The sequence below is a fragment of the Haliaeetus leucocephalus genome, unplaced genomic scaffold (genome assembly GCF_000737465.1).
Source record: "Haliaeetus leucocephalus isolate CR32 unplaced genomic scaffold, Haliaeetus_leucocephalus-4.0 Scaffold317, whole genome shotgun sequence".
Lineage (NCBI taxonomy): Eukaryota > Metazoa > Chordata > Aves > Accipitriformes > Accipitridae > Haliaeetus > Haliaeetus leucocephalus.
Window position 1 is genome coordinate 9,249,634 of NW_010972753.1, and position 22,629 is coordinate 9,272,262.

Below are 22,629 nucleotides of genomic sequence, written 5' to 3' on the forward strand. Positions count from 1 at the left end.
CCCCCCCCCCCCTTCATGACCAATTCAACATGAACGTGACCTCCACCCCTGCCTGGCTCGGTCCCCGTGGGTGCTGAAGCAGCAGTGGCAGAGGGAGAGCTGCCCCGGCTCACTCTTTGCGAAGGTCGTGGTTCAGTATGGACAACACGTTGGCTAAAAACAACTGAGAGTAGCTGTCCTTGCCTCTGCCCCTTCCCCCATTCGCACACCAGTGAGTATCCAAAAACATATGCAAAGGACAGGCCAGCTGAGGATAGACTTTGGGCATAGAACAGTTGAAAAATGGTGGGTAACCATTCATGCCCCATTTGTACCACAAATGGTGGTACAAATTCAAGCACAAAGACCTTTTCTTAGCAGCTCTTGTGCCCTCTTGCATCTGTGATTGTCTGGGGAAATAAATAAACTTTTTCAAAAAGGGCTCAACACTTCAGCGAGGGTGCCTTGGGTCGGGTCTGTTCACCGGTGGTCCCGCAGCCCCGTAGGCTAAACAGCTCTGTCGAAAGCCAACGTTAGCTCACGCACAAAATGACTGCGTGCTCCTGAACTCCCGGAGCAGCTGCCACGGGAGACAGGGAAGCCGCTTTTTTTTGCCTGCACGTTTTGCCAGCAAAAAAGGCAGCGTCTCCAGCAGCTTCAAGACACATGCCTTGGGGCAGCCTACTCTGGTCTGTAGCGCTCTGTCCAAAAAGATCTACTGCTGCCTAATTAGCACCAGCGATTTCTGGAGGAAAGCTGAGTACAGGGAAAACCAAACCCTCCCTGTTGTGATGGCTCCTCAGCTATCCGTAGCTCGACCGCAGTTTTTTTCCCCAGGGAAGAAGGATGCCAGATGGTTTGATAAATGCCTATTTGACCTGTTCCATGAACTAAATTCAATGAGTTTGGATTTCCAGGCTATTTATGAATCCATTAATCTTCTTAAGTGCTAAATTCATCTGTGTATTATAAAAGGCTGTTTTTCAAACCTAGTCCAGCCCAATGCTGTAGAGGCATATTATGTTAAGGATGCCTTTACAGGAGCAGTATTTCATCCTGTCAGGGAAGGTTTATCAATAGGCTTGGCACAGATGGTAGGACATTGGGCACAAATGGTTGTATTTCACTTCTGATAAGTACGGATGTCTCATGAGTGAATTGTTTTTATAACCCACATTTTCCTTTTCTGCACTGAAATACATTAAAGCTGAGGATCGTCTTACTCTGCAGTTGTTGAGTATGGCTTCCAAGTTAATTAGGGCTTCAAAGATGCTTCTGTTTTACCTGCAAGAATGGCAGATCTGAATGTGAAGCATCTTAAAGTGTAGGTTTTAGCAGAGATTGCACTGTCAAGTGATGGACAAGGGGACTGTATATCATACTTTACTGTGTGACAACAGGGCCAGTGGCCTTGGACATCAATGGTTTAAATGTCTCTTGTAGTCAAATACCCTAACTGCTTGCCCCAGAAAGCTTTCCCTGTGCTGCTGTAATATAGCTGTGGCTGCCCAGGAGCGTGTGGCTGGCATTGTGCTGCATGTAATGGGCTTTCAGCTTCCCTGCAGTAACGGGGACAGACTTCATGCTCTCCTGCTCCAAAATCCTGAGCCGAGAGATCAGTGATGTGTGCTTCCAACGGTACAGAGCATCTGTCATGTGAGTGCTCAGGAAAAGTCCGTGAGTCTGTGCTTCGCTCCTCTCTCCTCCGTGTCACTCCTTCCTTGTCACCCTCTCTGCTCAGCTTGGGCACTTACCTGGCAGAGCAGGATTCTGGGAAGGACAGCGATGTATGGCTGCTCAAAAGCCCTGACAGGATTTCCAGCACCGTGAAAGCTTGTATTAGACTAGAAGTGCCCAGTTCATTCTTTCATGATCCTTGTTTCTAAGCTCTGAGCAAAGGCCTTGTTTCACTGATTACATGGGTAGATGCCAATTCACAATTGCATTTTTTTTTCTTTGTTTTGAATCTTTTGATAAGAAAACAAGTTAAGTTAGGGACCTGCCTTTTGCATGAATAGTTTGATTTTTAAAAATTTTCTTAGACTAGACTCCTGCTGCAAAATTGTGCTTCAGCTGGTAAACTTGAACCAGCTGTTGGTTACAAGTCCCTGGCTGAGAGTCCCTTCACAAACCAGTGCTGTTTTCAAAATCTGCCTCTGGACTGAGACACCTCCAAAGATGTCACAGAAATGCAGGTCAAGCCCAGCTGAGATGCCAGTCTCAGTTGACACTGCCTTTGGGACATCCACGTCACTGTGCCGTGGGCTGAGGTACTCATAAAGCAGGGTCTGCTCTAGGAGGGGCCTGAGGCTGTCCTGGGGCAAAAGGGCAGCAGAAGCGAGAAATCCCGAGTACAAGGAGTACTTCATCGCTGCTGAGGGCAACATCATCCATCACGTGCCCTGACGCTACTCCCACAGGGGCACACGGACATAAAACCACCATGACGCTGTTGCACTCACATCCTCCAGTGCCTTGCTCTCCAAGTGCTGGTGAGGGCAAACCCCTAATGGTCTGACCGTGATGGGGCGAGCATTTCATTCAATGCTGTTCATGTGGATGTCTTTCAGCTGAAGCGACGTGATATCGTCTCAGTAGGGTCCCCGGTTACAAAATCATTGCCCTGCACAGACTCTGCATCCCTGTCCCACGTCAGACAGATGCTGGGGTAGGAGCTGGTAGTAAACCTTCAAAGAATTATTTTTTTTGACTGGTCTGTTGGTTTTGATTACATTGACTGCCTGTAATCTGGAAGGCAGAGAAAATGACTGAAAACTTCTGCCAAACCAGTGTCTGTTTGGACTAATTACAGGTGTTTTCAACAAAGCCCCATCCGGGAGGGTGATGCGGGTGCTCACCTGAGTCCTGCCCTCAGCTTTACTTGAAGCAGTGGGGAGGGATGGTCATGAGTTGCCTGGTGTTAGGATATACCTCCTGACTGAAGTTTATTCAGAGAGCTGGTGTTCCCAGACCGAAGCATTTGAGGTCCTGGGAGAAGGCAATTCGTTTTAATGTATGGTACCTGTTAACACAGTGCTCTTCACTGGTGCAACTGTTTTTTGTGCTTTATGACAGTTGCTATTACATTAGAAGGGAGAAATGGTCGAAGTAAATAGAAAAAAGAAGTTATCTGATTTTGGATATCATTTCTTGGTCTCAGAATTCTGCCCCTGTGTTGCATTCCTAGGGGTCATACTCGGTGTGTTTAACATGAACAGTTACGACCCTTTTTTTTTTTTCTTTAAATTTACAGCTCTGCCAGTAACCTCCTGTGAGATGTAGCTACTGGCTATTTTGCTTATTTTGTGGAGTCTTACAGTGTTTTTCTGCTTTGGAAAGAAACATGAAGTCCAGGGCAAGAGGAATCACTGTAAAGATAACTTTGCTAGAAAGGCAGCAGATGCTGGCTAGCTGAGACTTGGGAACTTAATCGCCAATTTTAAAGTGGGTTGTTATGTATTTTAGCTAATTCTTGTCTTTATGATGTTTGGCTGCTAGCTTTTAAAAAAATTAAACCTTGGTTTGTTGAGTTTTCCCCTGATAATTTTTTGCGGTCACAAATTCAAGACGAACCAAATCAACTGAGTTAAAGTTTCTTATTCCGGAAAACTGCTGTTCCTCCTTCGGAGTATATGAAGCCTTGCAAGAAAAGAGCCTGTAATGATCACTGCTGCCCCAGTGTGAACTTCAGAAGATAGGGCAGGTTTGGGTAAGAAAAAAAATACTTTCTAGCTACATGAAGCATACCTTTCTAAATGCCTGCTTTTGTAAAGTCAAGGTATGGGCTTGTTGCTGAAACACTAATAATATTGGTCCTTCCTTTCCCCTGACCTGAAGCTGATAGAGGCCTGTGGAGTTTGAAGAATCTGCTGCAGTGATCTCCAAAACAGTTTTAAAAGGGCTTTATGGAAAATGTTAACCATGGTGTAAAGACCATGAAAAAAAATAATAAAAAGCATCACAAGCATTACTTTAAAGAAAAACACATAATTAATTTTTAAAGCATAATGAAATAATCTTAATACTGAAAATGTGTAAGGTCTAAGAAGCAACTATGTCAAGGGACATTACCAAGTGGCCAGCTGTTGGACAAACTTTAGATTTTACATGATGAAGGACCTATAGGTCAAAACCTAAAGATGCACAGGATCAGCACCAAAAGGTCTCTTTGTCTTGGGGTAAAGCTTGTCTTTTAAACTCTAATATAAAGATGAATACAAATATGGCAAACAGATATTTCTGCACAGAACAGATCTTGCCCAAAACCTGATTTTGTTGACCCTGTGGTTAGCTGAACCAGTCGGATCTTGTACGCTGTGGTTAGTTTTAGCCTTGACTGCAAAAAGTTCATTACTTCTGGAGTTTTTCTCACCTTTGACCTTCACCACATCCTTTGATTTTTATTGTATTTCCCTCTTCATCTCTCCCTCTTTTAAGGTCTGATTTAGAGTTAATTCTTAATTTGTACAGCATAAATCTTATATTCTCTATGACGAATCCCAAGGCATTTTAAAAAGACCTAAAACTTCCATTAGCTTTACCATACCTACCCGTCCCATGGTTTACTTTACATGCATATCCTATTTATTTGCTTTTTGGGTTAACAGCTAATTTCACTTCGTGTTGTTCAGCATCCAGGACAGGGGTTTTGACCTGTGACAGCAGCTTCTTGATGTGGCTATAGGTCTGCAATGAGACAAGCTTAAGGCGTCCTTCTTCTCCCGCCCTTGTTTCCCCCACCCTCCTCTCCCTGGTTGCTTGTTCCTGTTCCAAGCCAAAACTTGCCCACACCCTCATTGCGCTGCAGCAGCAAGGCTGGCTGTGCTTGAAAGTGGATCACCGAAATGTCCCAGTTAAAAAAAACATCTGCCCCTCCCTCTTCTTTGATGGTTAGGAGCCCAACTATTTCCCCTAAAAGTTTATGAGTCAGGTTGGGCATAAGTGGGTTAAGCTGGGGCTAATAATAAGAAACTGTAATTGCTGTATCTGAAAGAGGGACAAGCTAAATTGGAAAGATCACGCTCAGTTGCTGGTTTGCACCGTATGATTTACTCACGCCAGCATGGATCTGGTGCGAAAGTACAGGGAGAGGTGTTCTCTCTTTTCAGGACCCAAAGAGATTAACAGCTGAATTTAAGAAATGCTTCAGCAAAATAGGCCCTCACGATAGCTTAAGACACACTGTAAAAATGCTCTTATTCTAGAACTTTTATCATTAACTCTTGTCGTTGCTTGTACTTAGTGCAAACAGCTTTTTTTGAAGATGACATCATTGCAGCTTGTCTACCTTCTCCCCCATCTCCCCTGAAACAATACATGAGCAGCCTCCGAGTTGGTTACTTACGTGCTTTAATTAAAACGATGAGCAACAACTAAACATCTAACAACTGATCAGATCTGACCGCGTTCATGTGAAAATGACCCCTGGCAGTTATCTGGCTTCAGCTGGAAGAGGGTCAAGCCGTGCCTTGGTCTCATGAGAAAGGAGGAGCGCAATTCTGCGCAAGGACAGAGCCGCTTGTGTGGGATCGCCCAACGCGGAGCTGTGGTTCTGTGGGACCTGCCTGCAGCTGAGAGGACATGGACTGTGGGCATTCATTTTTGAATAACGGTTTTATTTATTTATTTCTATTTTGCTTAGATTGAGGGCTAACTCACGGGCACAGGGGTGCTGGGGAGTAGGGAGGAGAGGTCTAGGAAGGCTCGGGCTTTGTGAGAGCAGACGAGGGGATGAGCAAGATTTCCTTGCTGCAAGCAAGGAGAGGCTGAGTGCCTGGTGGAGTGAGGATCTGCTGGACTCACAGCAAACTGCGTCATGCAGGCAGGTGTAAAAATAGGTGTAGCTCAGTGGGGTTTTACTTCTGGGCTTTTGATGATGAAAACAAACCCGAGTGCACAGTGCCGGGAGTAGGCAAATGGGCAAATGTGATAAATCAGTAACAAAGGACAACTAGCTGTGTGCATATAAATTGGGATGCAGCTGGCAGTAGCAATTCCTCACCACGCTGAATGATTATGTCTCAATGTGCTGCGACAATAAGATATATATCAGACACTATGTGGATAGACACTTTCTTGATGTATGAGACTGGCAAAGAGTCAGAAGACAAACTGTAGAAATAAATGATAAACTTGCAATCAGACAAAGCTTGTTGTAAATATCTGTGCTGAAATAGGTGATTGATTATTTTTGTAGGCAAAAAGTAGCACTGAAATTTGCAGATGCAGAATTTTTTAGGCCAGTAAATCTTAAAGTAGGTTTTGATGAATTCCATACTACTTGAAAGCCAGGTAATTTGGAGCAATGTGGTAGATAAAATAGTTGTTGACCTATGTAAGGTAATACATATTGGAAGACATGACCTGAACTGCTCACAGGCATGGCTGGGCTTTTGGGGAAAGAAAGACCTGAGAATTGCTGTGAAGGGCTGGTAGATCAACTGACATCAAACAAAATGCTGTGAGTAACAAAGACTGGGACAGGAAAAAGAACAGTAGACTGTTATGCCTTTTAGCAGTACATCATGATCTGGAGTATGTCCAGCTTATGTCTCGCCACCTCAGAAAAGACATAGCAGAAATAAAGTTTGGTGACAGAAGTAAATGAGATGAGTCATGGAACTAAGATTTCTCATTAGCCAGGACTGAAATGACTGGCTTTGTTTAGAAGGAGACCTAGACGGTGGTAAGTCTTGTTTAGATGGAGAGACCTAGGAAGTGTTAAGTCTTGTGGGAGCTATGAAGCTCCCTTTGTGTATTGGGTTTCCTTTGAAAGCGTCTGTGAGCAAGCCAGTTAACCAATGCCGCACAGATCACACAAATGATCACAAATTCTAGAGACCAGTGAGACATCTCTGCTCTATGCCACAGAGCACAGTGACCTTCACCACAGGATCCCCTGGGGACGTGGAGGTTCACTTTGATTCACAGAGCTTTTCTACTTTTCACATGCTTTTATGTTACACTCCAGTAAGAGGCCCCCAAGCTTTGAAAACAAGACTTAAGTATTTTAAACTTTGGACTTAAGATTTAAATGTAAAGTTTCAACAGTTTGGCATTTATGGCAACATCAACCAATAAAAACAACCACGTAGCCTTCAAGTGTATCATATATAGAACCAACCTTTTTGAGAGGGAATTTTTTTTCATTAAATCACTAAAATGGGACAAAGTGTTTGTCAGAAACAGTTTGGAAAACAGTGACAAACCAGCCAGGAGGCAGATGCAGGCACTGCAGGAGAACGAGCATTGCAACTGGTGTCACACTGGAGAAGACAAGAAAGACAGTTTAAAAAACAATGCCCCAAACCGGAAATAAACCACAAATTGCTACAAGCAACAGCTATAAAGCTACCTATATCCCACAGACTGTGCAGTCCCGAATTTTAAGCTCTGTGAGCAGCTTCCTTGGCACAATGAGTTCTTCCTGGTGAGCATCTACCCTGAGCCAAGAAAACCCTCATCCCTTCTTCCAGCCCTGGGAATTTCTCATCTCTGTCTTCGGTCAATGGAAGATCTTACACAGGATGCTGCCCGTGCAGCTTAGTACTAAAAGGGCTAGTTAGCGTTTAGTACCTCCGATTTAAGTATTTACATCTCATGGTAGAAACCTGCCTGTCTTTTGGGCAGATGGTGGACACCACACCTGTACCTACAGCACCTACTGAAATCCAGATTTAGGCGCTGAATGTTACTGTGATAGGGTAAAATCTCTGATGAAACCCCAAGTTACTTTACACAGAGCATGCCTGCAAACACTGCTCAAGGGCTGGGGACTGCTCAGCCTCACCATCAGCTTTAAGCGCCGGAGGAGTTGTTAATACCCGTATATTCTGGTATCACCTTGCAGCCTTACCTATCTATGCTTGACATTGTAAAACACATGGTGAGTGTCAGGTCCTTATCCACACGGCTTACAACCTAAATAGATACCAAGTGACAACGCAGGAGAGGACACGCAGGGAGAGGTGAAGCGACTTACCCTGTCTTGCCCAGCAGATGACTCCTGGAGTCAAGCACAGCTCTCATGTTCCCAAATCTGCTGCTCTGTTTCTGAGCCTTTGTCTATTTATTTTCTCTGTAGGCAACTTACTTACCTTTCTCTTTGTTCATTCAATCCTACTGTTTAATTTCTATTGACAGGTACCTTATAAATCCAAATCAGGTTGCGTATGAACTCTTGAAGATAGCACGTGGATTACGTAAGTGAGGTTCAGGGATTTTCAAATGACAAGAGAAAAAAACCCCTCGTAGTTAAAGTCTGAGCTTAGACTGCCTTGTTCTGTGGACTGAATTTGGTGATTTGCAATCACCTTCTTTCTGATCTCTGGTATCCAGAAAGATGCTTAATTTTATTTAGTAAAATGTCTTCTGTTGCCTTTTAAGTTTTGGGCTTTTGTTGTTGACTGTTGCCCTAGTCTGGGGGCCGAAGCTCTTCAAGTTCTTCTCTGCTTTAGCAGTCTTGTGACTGGTTTCCTTGAGGGGGCTCTGCTATATCAGGCACATGGGTTTCCCCAAAGAATTCCCCGGCAAACGCAAACTTCCCTGCACAGTGCCTGTGGAGATGTGTCTGTCCTGGACAGGGCCAGGATCTCTCTCAGGAGACAAGACACCAGTCATTGAGCCCTGACCCTGAGAGTCTGTAGGATTTAGTCCTATATACCATTCTGAGCAGCAATGTTACCCTTCCCTCATGCCTGATTACTGCCTGCTACCAAGAACGGAGTCTGTGAGACTCAGGTAGAGAGGACCTCATCGCTGTGTGGATCCTAAAAGGTCCTTTCTAGCGCGAGAGTCGGCATGCGAACCCCGTGCAGCACCGGAGCCTACAAAGCAACCCAGCTGTTGCACAGCTGGGACAGAGGGCAGGAAGGAGAAAGTAGATAGCAACACCCTCGGTGATCTCCAACTTTTAAGCTAATCGTTTTAATGATCAAAACAGATAAATGTGTTAAAACCCTATTAATGAAAATACATGGCTAGACTGAAAGTCAAAGCTTCTTGAAATTATTGGGAGTCTTTCCATTGCCTTCAGTGGATTAATATCACACTGAAGGAGTACTCCAAATTACAGCCAGAGGGAAAACATTGAGCCCAGCAACACATACGTGCAAGAAGCTAAAGCTTTTTCTTTTCTACCTGAAATCTTGCTAATTTAAAATCACAAATTGTAACAAGAAAATGTTGGCAGAGTGGAACCCTCAAACTGCTGGCACTAAAACCCTTCCAAGGCAGACCCCAGCAGGGGCAGCTGCTCGAGCTGCTAAAATCAACAAGGTATTTTCCTGGAAGCAGGATCTCTCTCTTCTTCCTTTCCTAACACTTGGGAAATACCCCAAAGGCTTTACTGAAATGCTTATTCTGTTAAGTGAAAAACCAGAATATTTTACTTTAGGAGAGTCATCATTGTTAAATAACTTGTGAGTTTTTTAGATAAATCTGCTTTTTATGCATTACAGAGTTTATTTGTATGTTTTCTTTCCAATATTAAATGAAAAGTTTTGAAAGTTTTCATAATAAACAGAAAATAACCCTGTGGAACTTCTTTCTTCTTCTTTCACCTACTGGGTAACTTTATAAATCTTTACTGATTTATTAAACAATAATCTTTACTGGATTATGGTTTTGACACAGAGCTGTTGCTTTTGTTATACCCATCCTAGTAAACAGAAATGGCTGTAAGGCAGAGTGAGGAGATGCTTAGATATCTAAATTGTTGGATTTAGTGAAAAAGGACTGAGTTTAAAAAGCTTAATTTCTGTGTAAGCCTGGAATGGATTCTTCAGCATTCAGTACTATGTGCTGTATTTACTGTTGATAAATATTCTGTTGATTTTATCAAATTTATATAAATTCTATCAAAATTACCATAAGATAAAATATTCTACAGAACTATTAATTGATCTCTCCCTCTTCCACATCTCCCTCTGGTTAATATGGAGATGACTCTTCAAAGACCTTTTGTAATAAGGATACTAAGTAATACAGAGGGGTAAGACACATTTGCCAACTGCTAGGAAACGCACCTTAAAATTAAGTTTCTGAATGTGACACCACCCGCTCTCCCTCCCCCCAGTTACATAAAGATGGACCTGAGTATAAGACAATTCTGCTGTTTCACATCTGTTTAAATTTCTTTTTCACACATTCAGTGAATTAGTCCCATAGCAGGTCTGGGCATGGGTTGACGCCATGGAGTTCTCCTTACTCTGCTGCGTCTCTCTTTTAAAAGCCTGGTCATGCTTTTGATATATTCCCTGGTTTGTTAACTGTGACATTCAGCACAATCTGCATGTTATCCCTGCTATTTTCAGGACTTGCTCCACCGCCATGACCATTTTGTGAAAAACAGTGAAAGCGAAGACTCCGTCTGGATGGCTGGCAATGAGAAAAACAGACTCAGGTTTCAGCTTCAAGATGAGTTACACTTAACAACAAGCAAATTCCTCCCTTCCTCTTGGGTTATTTCCTCTATGCAGATAGAAAAATAAGCTACAGCTACTGATAAGGGAAAATTTGCAATTACTTTGCTAATACTCAACATGAACTCTTTCAAGGATACAATGTGGAATGGGCTACTAGTTCAGTTATCTTCCACAATACAAAACCAGGCTCAAGTTTCATACTAATCATAAGAACATATGGTAGAGATGTGGCCAGATTTAATTTGCTTGTTACTGATCTTCCCATGGCAGTTGCTAAGAAGAGATACAGCAGAATGCACGGACACGCATATGCAGGCCTCCCCCTTTATTTTTTCTTAGAAAGGTTAAGACTACATGAAAAGCAATCAACTTTCTAACTAAAATCTTAACTGAGATTACAGCTACAGGAAACATATTTCCCAGGTAAGAATTAGTTATTTATGTAATGTACAGGTCTGGGAAAGAGGCTTGAAAAGCCTTTAACTCTGAGGCTAAATCATAAGAAATCAAAAAGCTTCTGTACTTGCTTCAGTCCAGCTTTCACAGGATTGGAGCAGAAGACTGCTAAAAATCACTTAAGAGGAAGAAAGTAAAAATTACGGTAGGTGCACTAACTGTGTGTATCAGCAAGTGAAAAAAACCCCATGGTAAACATTTAAATGTTGGAACTGGCTTTGTATTTTTTGTGTAGCAGTAGCAAAAAGACACTCTCCTCTAACTTAAGCTTGTGCGCTCATCCTTGTGGTATGCACACAAGGCACAATCATTCAGGAGAAGTTACTTCTGCCCTGCTTGTCTATGATATATTTCCTGTTGTGCAGATATTTTAATTTGTTTGACTATTTGACGTAATGTGCAGCAGTCTCCGTGGTAAAAGTTACAGGTATCTCTTAGCTCATTAAAAGTAGTGAAGAAACTAGGCTGAGAGAGCAGACTTTTTGTGGTGTCTGCTTTAGCTCATACTCTGCCAATTTAGCTTATAAAAAGATGACGGTCAAGAAATGTACTTCTGTAGTTTTCACAAATCCTCTTCTACCAAGTATTTTAAAGCCTGAAATTGAGTTCTAACTGCCTTTATTAAAGATCTTGAGAACTAATTACAGTGGAAGAGAATGGGACCAGAACTGTTTGCATCTAATATTTCAATCTAGATTTGCAAAAAACAATGTAAGCTTTGGCAGCATTTCCAAGTATTTGTTTAAATAATAGCACTCTGAAATAATTTCTTTAGGGAAAAGAATAAACATGGACCAAATACTGAAGTTAGACTTTTCCTAATAGCTCTAGTATCCGGTTCTTGAAGTACACACTCCAGTTCAATGCTGCTCATCTCATCTTCTATGCTGTCCTTTCAAAATCAACTGAGTAACTTTGCTGATGAAGTTTCTGAAGCACGTAGCGGTATTTTCACTTAGAGGCTAGTGGCACAGCATCTTTCTTGACCCAAATCAAATAAAAAGAAAACCAATGCTAAAACATACGGAATAATTCAGTTTTAGTGATGAGATTAAAAATGTCCCTTGGATTTTCAATAGTTGCATGCTGTGGGTTGCATGACAGCGGCCAGGATTGTCTAAACTAGGTTACCATTTCCATGCAATAATCTTACCACTCTGAGACATTGAATAACCTAGTGTACTTTTATTAAGTAAATGGAAGCAGAGGTTAATGAACATTTATTGGACCAACTTAACACCGTGAAATCACAGGCATCAGTCAGACTGAGAGGCAGCATACTGATAAGATCAAGTTTTCTTTACAAATCTATGAGCCCCTGTACAAAAATAAAGTATAAAAGGGGCAAACAGAAATATTTGTTTCTTCCCAATCCCAGGGCTGCTTCTGAGGTCACATTCAGCATAAATTTAGAGAAGTCCAAGAGGTGCTCTAAATTATGCGGTGATATTTACAGTACTAGGAGGACCCTTCTCCAGTTGGAGATTAAAAAAAAAAAAGAATCATAACATTAGCTCTGCACCTGCATGAGTCTCTGCTATGCAAGCAAAGCTTCCAGCTGAATTTATGGCAGCCTTTTGCCCTCTATGTACCACACAGATAACAGAGACGCATCAGAAGGGCTTGGGCAGGGCAGGAGGCAGGGGAGGCGTGGGTCGGGCAGGCTGAGGAGTCCCGGGCTTGCTCTGCGCTTCCTGGGCCGGTGCTGAAACCGGTTCACGGAGCTCACTGGGCTGCGTGGTTCGGCTGTGCTTAAAGCCTAGGGGGGGTTCCAAGTTAATCTTTTGCTACGGAAGGTTCCTACAAGGAAAACAGTCTGTGGTAAAGAGGAGGCAGGACAGTATGCTAGCTGACGTGCTTTACAGTTTTTGTCTCTTGATAAAAGGCTATACAGCGAGAATAAAAGAAACAAAGCTCTCCAAGTTAGTCTTTCTACTGTGCAGTATTAACTGAATGGTAGCTCCACTTAAGAGAAGAAAAGTGTATTAGTTACATGAAATCACTACTTATTGTCATCTACGTAAGGCAGAAGCACACTCATGGGCCTCATGAGTTTTCTTTCTTTACAGGCTGGATACACAGAAACTCCAAGAAATTCACATTAACAGAGTCAAAAGTGTGTAGTCAAAACATTTACGGTGGACTATAGCCGAATTATCAAAATTACTTTACCTGTTTAATATCATAAACATTTGAAATGAAGAATGTGTCACTGAAGTCAGATACCAATGCTTACCAGAGAAGAAGTTTGTATTTCTAACATCAGAAACACTCCACTGCTTCATTTTCAGCAGGTCTTCCCATCTTTGTGCTTTACTGGGAAAAGAGGTAGTTTGAGAGAGAATGAAACTGTCACTTGGATGAGCTCAGCTGGTGTGTAATACTACCACCGCAACAGCTGATCTACAGGAACACCTGCTAAGGTTCATCCGGCACTAAAACGACACGGCACGACTACTTGAAACATTACCTCTTACTCACTAAATAACATACTTCACAGTTTGCACCTATCCCCTTTTACAGGGGCTAAATTCAGAACAGATGAGCAGCTACTATTACTCCAACAGGTTCCCTCTTACTCGCTGGCCCGCACAGATCGTTTCTCACCGGTGAGTTTCCAGCACTCCACAAACTACGAACTCAGGGGACTCGGTTACAGTACTCGTTTTGGGACGCAGTCACCAAACTGTGATTCCAGCTGTAGCGTGAGTGGGTTCAGCAGGTGGGGTAACGCGGTGGCTCACGTTGCCTTCTGGGCTGCAGGCTGTGCTGAGAATGCTGTACAAAATAAACACCTTTTGCCTGACCTGGCTGGATGGGATGCCTGGCTGGACCTAGACTTTGCCTAAGGATTTTACAAGAATAGAGATTTGACCACCCGACCTGCAGTAGGAGTAGCGACCTATGCACTTTATGATAATTACGCCTGTGGTAAAGGTTCAGCCGTGAGAACCTTTTCTGATTACATGTGCAGTGGTCCCAAACAACTGGAACAGCCCACAGATCAGTTACAGCTGATAGTTCAACTTTGAGGATAAATCCTTCGAGAACACTGCATCATTTTAATATAAACACTAGACTTCATACTATACAACAGCACAGCCAACCGAGCTTTGAAGATAAATCATTTTAAGGAACATCGTATTTCTGACACCTAAAAAGAGGTGGCAATGCTTGCTTCTGTTAACCATTTTCAGACAAAAATGCAAACCATCTGGGCCAGTGAGAGCATGAAGAAGGGAAACAAAACACCAGGTTGGCACACGGTTGAATTTTTCTTCCTAGGCTCTGCTCTAATTCTGAATTAGTTGAACTTGTGCTGGTAGCACAGGCGGAGCAGAGCCCCTGGAACAGACTACGGGCTTTGCCCTACAAGGGCCTTCGCTTAACGGACTTTAAGAAACCTTTTCTCGTGCATGAGTCACTGATTTGCTCTTGAAACTCCCTGTGATGAAATGAAGGACCCAAAAGCATTTAATTGTTGAACACATAAAAGGAAGTATATTTAAAATAAAAAAAATTGGTCAGACTGTAGAGTCAATTACCATTTTTAAAGGAATTTACAGGGCTGTTGTAGATGAGTCTTTTGGAATAGTCAGTTTATCGCAATGCCTAAACTGGTTTCTTCATTGCACAGTATTTTCTTTTAAAATGTGTGCATCTTTAAACAATTACATACATATTAAAAATCAGCATTTCTTTGCTTAAACTTAATTAAAACGTTAATACTCTCAGACAACACAGATCTGAAATGGTGAAACCAGTAATTGCCCCCTCCCACCTTACAACAAATTAAATTGAGACAAAATTACAAACACATTTCACTACATGATTATTATTAATAAAAATCAGGTTTTTTTTTATAAAGTTGCCCAAAATGCAAGGGATGTGCATAGGTTTACAACTTAGTCAGAATAATATTTTACTTTATTCCCTTGGGTACGTGTTCCCATGAACGGAATGTACTTTGCTGTAGATTACAGGTTTTATCAACACAGATACACCAACGGCATGAACGCTTGCGACTGTCCACATGCATTAAGAGTCAAGACCCAATTTCAAATTTCTAAAAGTTTTACAGAGTTCTTCAAAGAGACAGTATCACATTATCTGGATGTTACACAAAAGTACTTAAAAATACTATCCTAGGAAAAAAAAAAAGCGAAAAAAGGCCTTTAAAATTTATGAATTTGTTTCGTAACCACTAGACTAATTACTTCAAATAAATAAAGGAAAGCAAAGTATTCCAATCAAAAAATCAGACTCTAAAAAGAATGTAGTGTTCCACCCCCAAGTTAAGGTAACAGAATCATATTATTATTACTATTAAAATAGATTATAGAAAGCAGCATCTATTTTGTGCAGTTTTTAGGGGCCCTTGAAATAAAAAGCTATGATTTCCAAAAATATAACATTCCAAAGGACTGAATAATACATATATTTAAAGATACATTTTATTAAAGTTTAGGAGAAATGATTAAAAAAAGATACTGTCTCTTTAAATTAGTGTTTAATTTTTTTTTCCCCTCCTCCTATCTATTCGGACATGACAATAATTATATTTTAGGTCACACTACATCTAGGTAGTCTCTAGGGGCCAAGACCTGTTGACACAAGGTCAATAACGAAGAGGTTTTCCATGTATGAGGTGGTTCCCAGTAACGACAGATTTTTTTTCAATTCTCTCATGACCGGTCTAGTAGACCCAGGAGACCGGGACCCACTGTGAGGCTGTACACACAAGCTCGATGGCTTCCTCCAGGTGCCTGATAGTTTCATCAATCTCATTGTTGATAATTGTTAGGTCAAAGTAGTGTGCATATGTTCTCTGTAAGATTTCAGACTCCTTCTGCAGGCGCTGAAGAGATTCGTCCTGTTCGGCGGTCAGAAAAGAAAACGGGAGAGAGAGAAGTTGGATCCTTTCGTACTCTTCTACAACAGCTTTCTAACCGTTGCTTACAGAGAAGGAAACGGGCCAAAAACCCTTGGGGAGGGCTAGGTCGTTTAGATCCCCCACCTACATCTATGGAAATCACAGGGGAGAATGGCACAATTTCTCTCTCGAAGCCGACATTCAAACAACACTCACTTATTGACATTACGTGAGACAAACCACAAGCCTAGCATTAAAAAAGCAAGGCAGAGGATGGAAGCTTAGAAAAGCAGCACAGACATGAGCAACGGAGACCATATATGAATATAACGTACAAAGTGCACGAATATGAGCTATTGGGCCTATGTCCAGGTAAGCACACGAGAAACAGGAGAGGGTGTATTGTCAGGTATCAGCTGTTCCCGGTTTTGGTCATGTTTTCTGTTCAACATCAGTCTTCTGGATCTACTTCCTTTAATACTCATTTACTGATAAGGAAATTCTCACTCCGCATTACTCTGCGGTTCCTATTTCAGAGCACGCCATTCCCAGCGTCTCTTAGGGCGAGATCCTGAAGACAAACCACGCGGCCCGTGCTTGAGAAGGGCCAGCGCTGGCAAGACGGGTGCTCTCCATGGCTTTGTGTCAACGTCCTTACAGAAACAACCGCATCCTACTGGGTGGGTGTGCTGCTGCACTCTGTGCAGCCAGCAACGCTACAGCGATGGGCTTTGTGAGTGAGGTCTGCCTTTCTGAGAGCGCGGGACTGCAAAAGGCTTCTTTCTACGGCTCTGCGGCAATTTTTAGTTTGAATTCTCTTCCTGCAAATTCCCTTAGAAATTTAAAAAAAAATAAAAATCATTTGCTGCTTTCAGGAATCTTGAAATAGCCACTGGAAAGTAATCAAGTCCTTCCTGCCCCACAGGTTTGGGGTGGATATGGGGCAAAATTACATATGAACAGTATAGACTCCTGCTGCTCTGAAGTATCTATAGGGTCACTCACCCTTCTTGATCTGTCAACTGGGATACACTTTATTATAACAGAGTTTTAGGCTGCAGTAAGTACAGACACAGTGCCTATAGCTGTTTTCAAAGAAATTATTAGCTGATAAATTCTGTTCCCAGAATAAGAGACTCCCCCTTTTTCTGTTTAAACTTCCAAGTATTTGTAATTACAGTGACAAGTAGCTGTGGAACAGCAGCTTTCAGGTCCTCTGAAGGGAACAACCTGCACTGAGACAGTTCTCCTTCCCTGTAGCTATGAAACCAGCCACTTCTGGAGGAGAAGTTCTGTACCAAAGTTACAGTTCTGCTTCTCTCCTGAAGCTGCAGCCTCAGAGGAGGGGGGATGTTGCCTTCACTTGATAATCGCTACAGATTTCATTCAAAGTCAGACAAATACTCCTCACATGCGCTTCTGTACAAGGGATGCTCCTTGTATGGACCATTACGCATCGCCAGGGATGTCTGGAACTTCCACAGAAAATACCAGTGCATGCAAATTTAATTTATGGTATTAACAAATTGGACAATATGGATCAATACTAATATTAAATATTTTTGTGGAACATTTCATATGGCCCAGTGTCTTTAAGCCAAAAACCTAGTTAGGTAAACTGCCAACTTCTCATAGATTCCAAAAGAGACATCAATTTATGTCAGCAGAGGATCTATACTCTTCTGCTTAAATTAACCTACAAAGGAAAAAAAAATCATAACTGTCAAGCAGAATATTTTCAGTGCTTTAAACATATCTAGCTAAGACTAATTTTATATTTAAAGCCAGTCTTAGCAAAATCATATTGCACCTTTAAAAGGCTAACAGTATCTGAACAACCCCCACAAAGCCTTAGAACTGTTAACTCATACGTAGCTTTTTAACTGCTATTCAGATTTCCCCACAGCGTCACCTTTACCTACAAGAATGAACTTTTCTCACTCAACTTTTCTCACTTATGGTGACTGACAACAAAAATCTGAAAAACTTACAGCTATCTCATCTTAAAAACAACAACTGGTAGGTAGAGAAGAATGAATACTAACATTTACCTTACACACATAGATGTCACAAAACTAAGAGTTTCAAGAATTCATTAAATTTTAATATTTTTCTGACTTAGCTTCTCCTAGATCCAACTTTACTGGGATCACAGTGGGTTGTATTTGGAATATCTGGATTTCCTAGCCTGTTGGAAATGTAAAACATTACTTCTTTCATATACTTTTAGGGGCCGTATTAAGTTTGGGATTTGTACATTCAAAACCATGTCAGACTTGGCTAAGTGTTTCTTCTGTAAGTCTTAAATGCCAAAGTTCATCTTCAAGGCTAACACTTCCTCAAAAGTTTTGCTCTAGTAAGTTCCTCTCAATTTCTCTAAAATTTCTTGATTAAATTTTGAATAGTGAACATCCCAGATTATTCTCCAAGAAGAATATTCTCCAGCAGTTGCGCTCTCAATAGTGTCAAGAAAGAAGGTATGTATCAAAAGGTTCAGCTAGCTGCAGACAGACAAATGAATCGCCACAACTTCAGTAATTTCAGTAATAGGCATTTTATGTGGGTCTAGTTGCAGTGTGTCCATTATTGGAACAGACTTTTCTTTCCTGTCGCTAGAATTCAGTTCACTTTCCTAATCTTCTCTCCTCCTGCAGCACAGCTGGGACAGAAAGGAGTGAAACACGGCTGTTATCCACGAAATCTCTCCCACGTGCACAATGGTCACCAGTGATATCTTCAGTCTCTGAGGGCTGGGTTTTTTTGTCCTAAATTATGTAGGACAATAGCTGCTGCTCATGACAGTCAATTCACAGCCTAACAAATTACTAATAATCCCTTCTAAGGCTGTGAACAATGTATAGACACACCATCTGGCCTTTGCCAATTTTGCTCCAACAGAAAGAAATTCTCCTCAATTTAAACAGCTGGTGGACTGCGAACTCCTTAAGAAAAATTCCTTTTATTCTTTGGCTGTAGGAAGGGAGGAAGCATAGCTAAAAATTCAGATGAATTTGGCTCAATACAGATTTACACATGGCTCAATAAAGATTTAGATCAAAAAAGTGGAGCCTGTCAACTCCTCACTGCTGCTGTCTGGGCAACGGGAGGTAGAAAACAGCTGGAGGGAAGAGGAACTACTTCAGTGTTTCCTGATATGGTCTCTCCTCCCCTTGTTTTAGCACAGCAATAATCTGTTTCCTTTGAGATTAGACAGGTGGGTACACTCTGGGAGACTTCCTATATGATTTAAATTGGTTTTGTGCTTTGCAGAATTGCTCATAGTGCACTGCTATATTCAGTTGGAAAGCATGATATTTTGTCTCCTAACTCTTGCTGTGTGGTCCTTGATTATTGAGATATTTTTTGTGGTCTGTGATAGGCTAAAGTGTCTCGAGAGATCCTTTTAAGATCAGGCCTCTGCACTGATTTTACCACAAAGTTCAGATGTACAGCTGTAAGAGTAGAAATTTTAGTCTCTAGTTTCTTTTTACTAGTGGATAATTTTAGCGCAGATATCTGAAGTCATTACTACATTAAATTTTTATTCCAATGGCGAAAGTAATGTTGAATGGGAACGAGCATATCTACATTCTAAAACTACTGAAATAACCAGGACTACCTTGTCAGCCCCTAGCTGGTACTTACAGGCAATTTTCTGCACCATTTTGGCAGCTATGTACAATTAGTACGAGTGCAGGAAAATGAAAAGAAAAGCAAAGATGAAATTTAAGAAAACATAAGGGGAAAAAAAGGACAGTCATTTACAGAAATGTTCTCAAAAAGCGTAAGTAAAATAAACAAAACAGGATAAGAGGATAAACAGAAAGGGATACTCGTTATGCAAATGAACCTTTCAAAAAGGAAGCATGAATGGGAAATATGAAACACACACTCTCCACCCTTGTTTGCTGCCTTGCAGGCTGCTAACACACAGACACAATTGGCGTTATCTCCCTTCATGCAGCCCAGCAAACCTTGGAAAATAGCATCCTGTATTTGGGTAAGGTCTGTTGCTATTACATTTCCTGCCCCTCCCTTTCCTTAAGTTTAATGGATTCATAAATTAGCATGCTTTATAAGTGTGGCCTCAGTTCAGCAATTCATGTGCCTGAGTGAAACCCTGCATGCACAGAGACTTTAGTCACAAGAGCTTAAAATAAAGTCACAGTCTTACAGCATGAATGCAAATATTTAGAACATAATACTTTACTTCTACTAATATTTCTTTGGCATGAACAAATATTTCCCCACCACTACTATAAAAGGTACATTCCTGTCCTCTTCCTAGTATACCACGGAAAATATTTTCTGCCTCATATGAACTGTCCCAAATATCTCTGCATTATATCCTACAGCTGGAAGATTAAAAGTTAAGTACCACTGGCAGATGAGTGAGGCCAAGGAAGACTATTTGGGAGCTGGTACACAGGTATGGAGGCAACAAACCCAGGTGATTGCATAATTCTACAGGGTACCTGGCTGCCCGAGCGCTGCTGTAAGCACAATGCTTGCCTGATGCATCCAAAGAACGATGCTAACTATTTTTTAAGTGATGCCATGCCATTTGCTTGCATAAAGGCAAATTCAGTGTAGAATACAAAATTTTAGTATTTTCTCAAGATCGTACTGATTTACAGCATATGCCAACACCAGCAGTTAGACAAACTGTCACTTCACTAACATAGCAAATTGTGATATTCTGAGAGACCTTCGTCTGTGCACTCGTGACATTTACCAGTTAGGGTATGGGTTGATAAGACACAGTGAAATGACATAACTTACTGCTGTGAAAGTTAAAAGTGCCTTCTTCCCCTTCCCCTCTCTCTTCCTGGCTATACGCTTTCACTGCTTGTCCTGGCATTGGTGCTTGTCAGAGCTTTTGTGAGCTGCTTGAAAACTGACAAAAATCCAATTTAGAGCTAAAGTAGCTCACTAAAGGATCTGGTGAGTGCCATGGCCAGTGCAGACTGGCAGTATATGTCCCAGAAGCAAGTTAGAGAGATTCACTCCCTTCAGCAACAGTGAACTAGTAGAATGCCTCAGCTGCCAGTAAAATTGCAGCTCAAGGCCAGTATTTTTCACTCTCCACTTGCTATTTTAATAATCATTCAGGGCATTTGCATTTAAATATGTTTGTCTTATTCCTTATTTTCCTGCAAGCCTCTGCAGTGATGTCACAGTTTCATACTTATGATACTGTAATTACATTTCTATAGAAACAGGCTGTAGAGACAGGGCTTCTGATATTTTTTGCATGATCAAGGAGACATCTAGGAGATTTGGAACAGATTCATGGTCAAATCCAATTGATTAAATACCTTAATATCATGGTTTAAAAAAGGCTGAGCAGATAAAGTGTTTGTATAAATACCATTTGCCCTGTTGTGAGCTAAATCCAGAACTGCTTGATACCATCTTTGAAATCAGTAGCAATCTGCAGAGTGGATACTCTATAAAAACTAAGTAGGAAATTCAGGATGTGGACCTCCATGAATACTTAACATTATTCCACAAGCAATTATCCCTTTGGTCAAAGCTTCCAATTCTTAGAGAACAGTGTTCAAAATTAATAAGCCTATTTCTGATATATATTTGCTGTATAGAAAAAATACTAAAAGATAAAGGCGGGATGACAACACAGTCACGCACACCCATTTCTTCAGGCCAGCTGTAACCTAGCGCTAGCACTGCAGCTCAGAATTGAGTAATTTGTGCTAATGATTTGTTGAGGATTTGGAAATGGATCTTTGAGCTAGGGCAGGGAATGAAATAAAAGAATATGTATTTTTAGAATACGTCACGTGGATATTTCAACTTGAAGTTCGTATTTTGAATTAGAAAAATCAGTTAATAAACAATAAACACATCTCAATCAACATAATAATGCTGCTATACAACTGTCTTTCTGCCTCCATTTACAGACAAGGAAATAATTAAAGAGTCTTATCTGCATATCTGAATCTCATCCTTAATTCTGTCTCTGATAGGACATTAGATTGCAACATGCCATACCTCATTAATGCCTGGGGTAATCGTAGGTGCAGCAATAAAAACAACAAAAGGAGCAAACTCTGCAGTTCTCAGGACCTTCAATGCCTAGGTGAAAAAAAAATCCGATACTTTAGAAGAACCCCTCAACAATCAATGCGAATAAGTTTAGTCACACAAGCAAGAGATACAAAATCCTGATTTACCAATGCTGGTATTTGTTTTTAACTGATCTGGAGTCAAGACTTCAGTAATACAGACACTTAACTTTTTGCATTATTTTACATTTTTGGTGGTCAAACCGTGTATTTATCCTTAATTAAAGAGAGTTTTCAAGACAATGAAAGCTTTAGCATTTTCAGAGAGGCTCTTCCCATACAGTCTCAAAGAGTGCAGAATTCCGTTTTCATTTAAACTAAATGATTAACACCAGGTAAAAAAATTCACTCATGCCATAAATAGGGAAAAGAGCCAACTGTATTTTAGAATACATATTGACTAGAATATAATTTTTTCTCACTTTTTCTACCTACCAACACTTTTTTATTATTTTCTGAAACAAATGAAAATGTGATGTGAAAGTTCAAAGTTTTTAAAAAGTAAGCATAGTGAAGTTTTAAAAAAGTGAGCCTAGCACTAATACAGTAAATGCAGCACCAACCCCCTGAACCGAATCTGTGCAAAAGAAAAGAGTTCTCATTAAAAAGTTGACCTAGTCATAATTTACTGAGTGACACACAGAGCTGCCATACGTGAAACTCTGGTACAGATCCAAGCTAGACTAAAGTACAGGAGAGCAAGTAAACATACCTCAGCTGAACTCAAATGGATGGACAAGATAAATAAAGACTACTAAAGGTCAGTCTGTTTTTGCTCCTTCCACTTCCTGTCTTCTCCAAAGTTTTTTCT

General features: G+C 41.1%; 1 protein-coding gene across 4 annotated transcripts in view; it reads right to left on the bottom strand.

Moving 5' to 3' along the window:
- Window positions 1–14,337: 14,337 nt before the first annotated feature.
- Window positions 14,338–22,629, bottom strand: part of CASK (calcium/calmodulin-dependent serine protein kinase (MAGUK family)) — a 133,328-nt gene continuing 125,036 nt past the window's right edge. For all 4 annotated transcript variants that reach the window (XM_010571367.1, XM_010571366.1, XM_010571365.1 and 1 more), the window contains 2 exons: window positions 21,745–21,828; window positions 14,338–15,732 (listed from right to left, as the gene is read on the bottom strand). In XM_010571367.1, coding sequence (XP_010569669.1) covers window positions 15,556–15,732; window positions 21,745–21,828 — 261 coding nt within the window. In that variant the 3' untranslated portion in view covers window positions 14,338–15,555. The remainder of the gene's footprint in view (window positions 15,733–21,744; window positions 21,829–22,629) is intronic.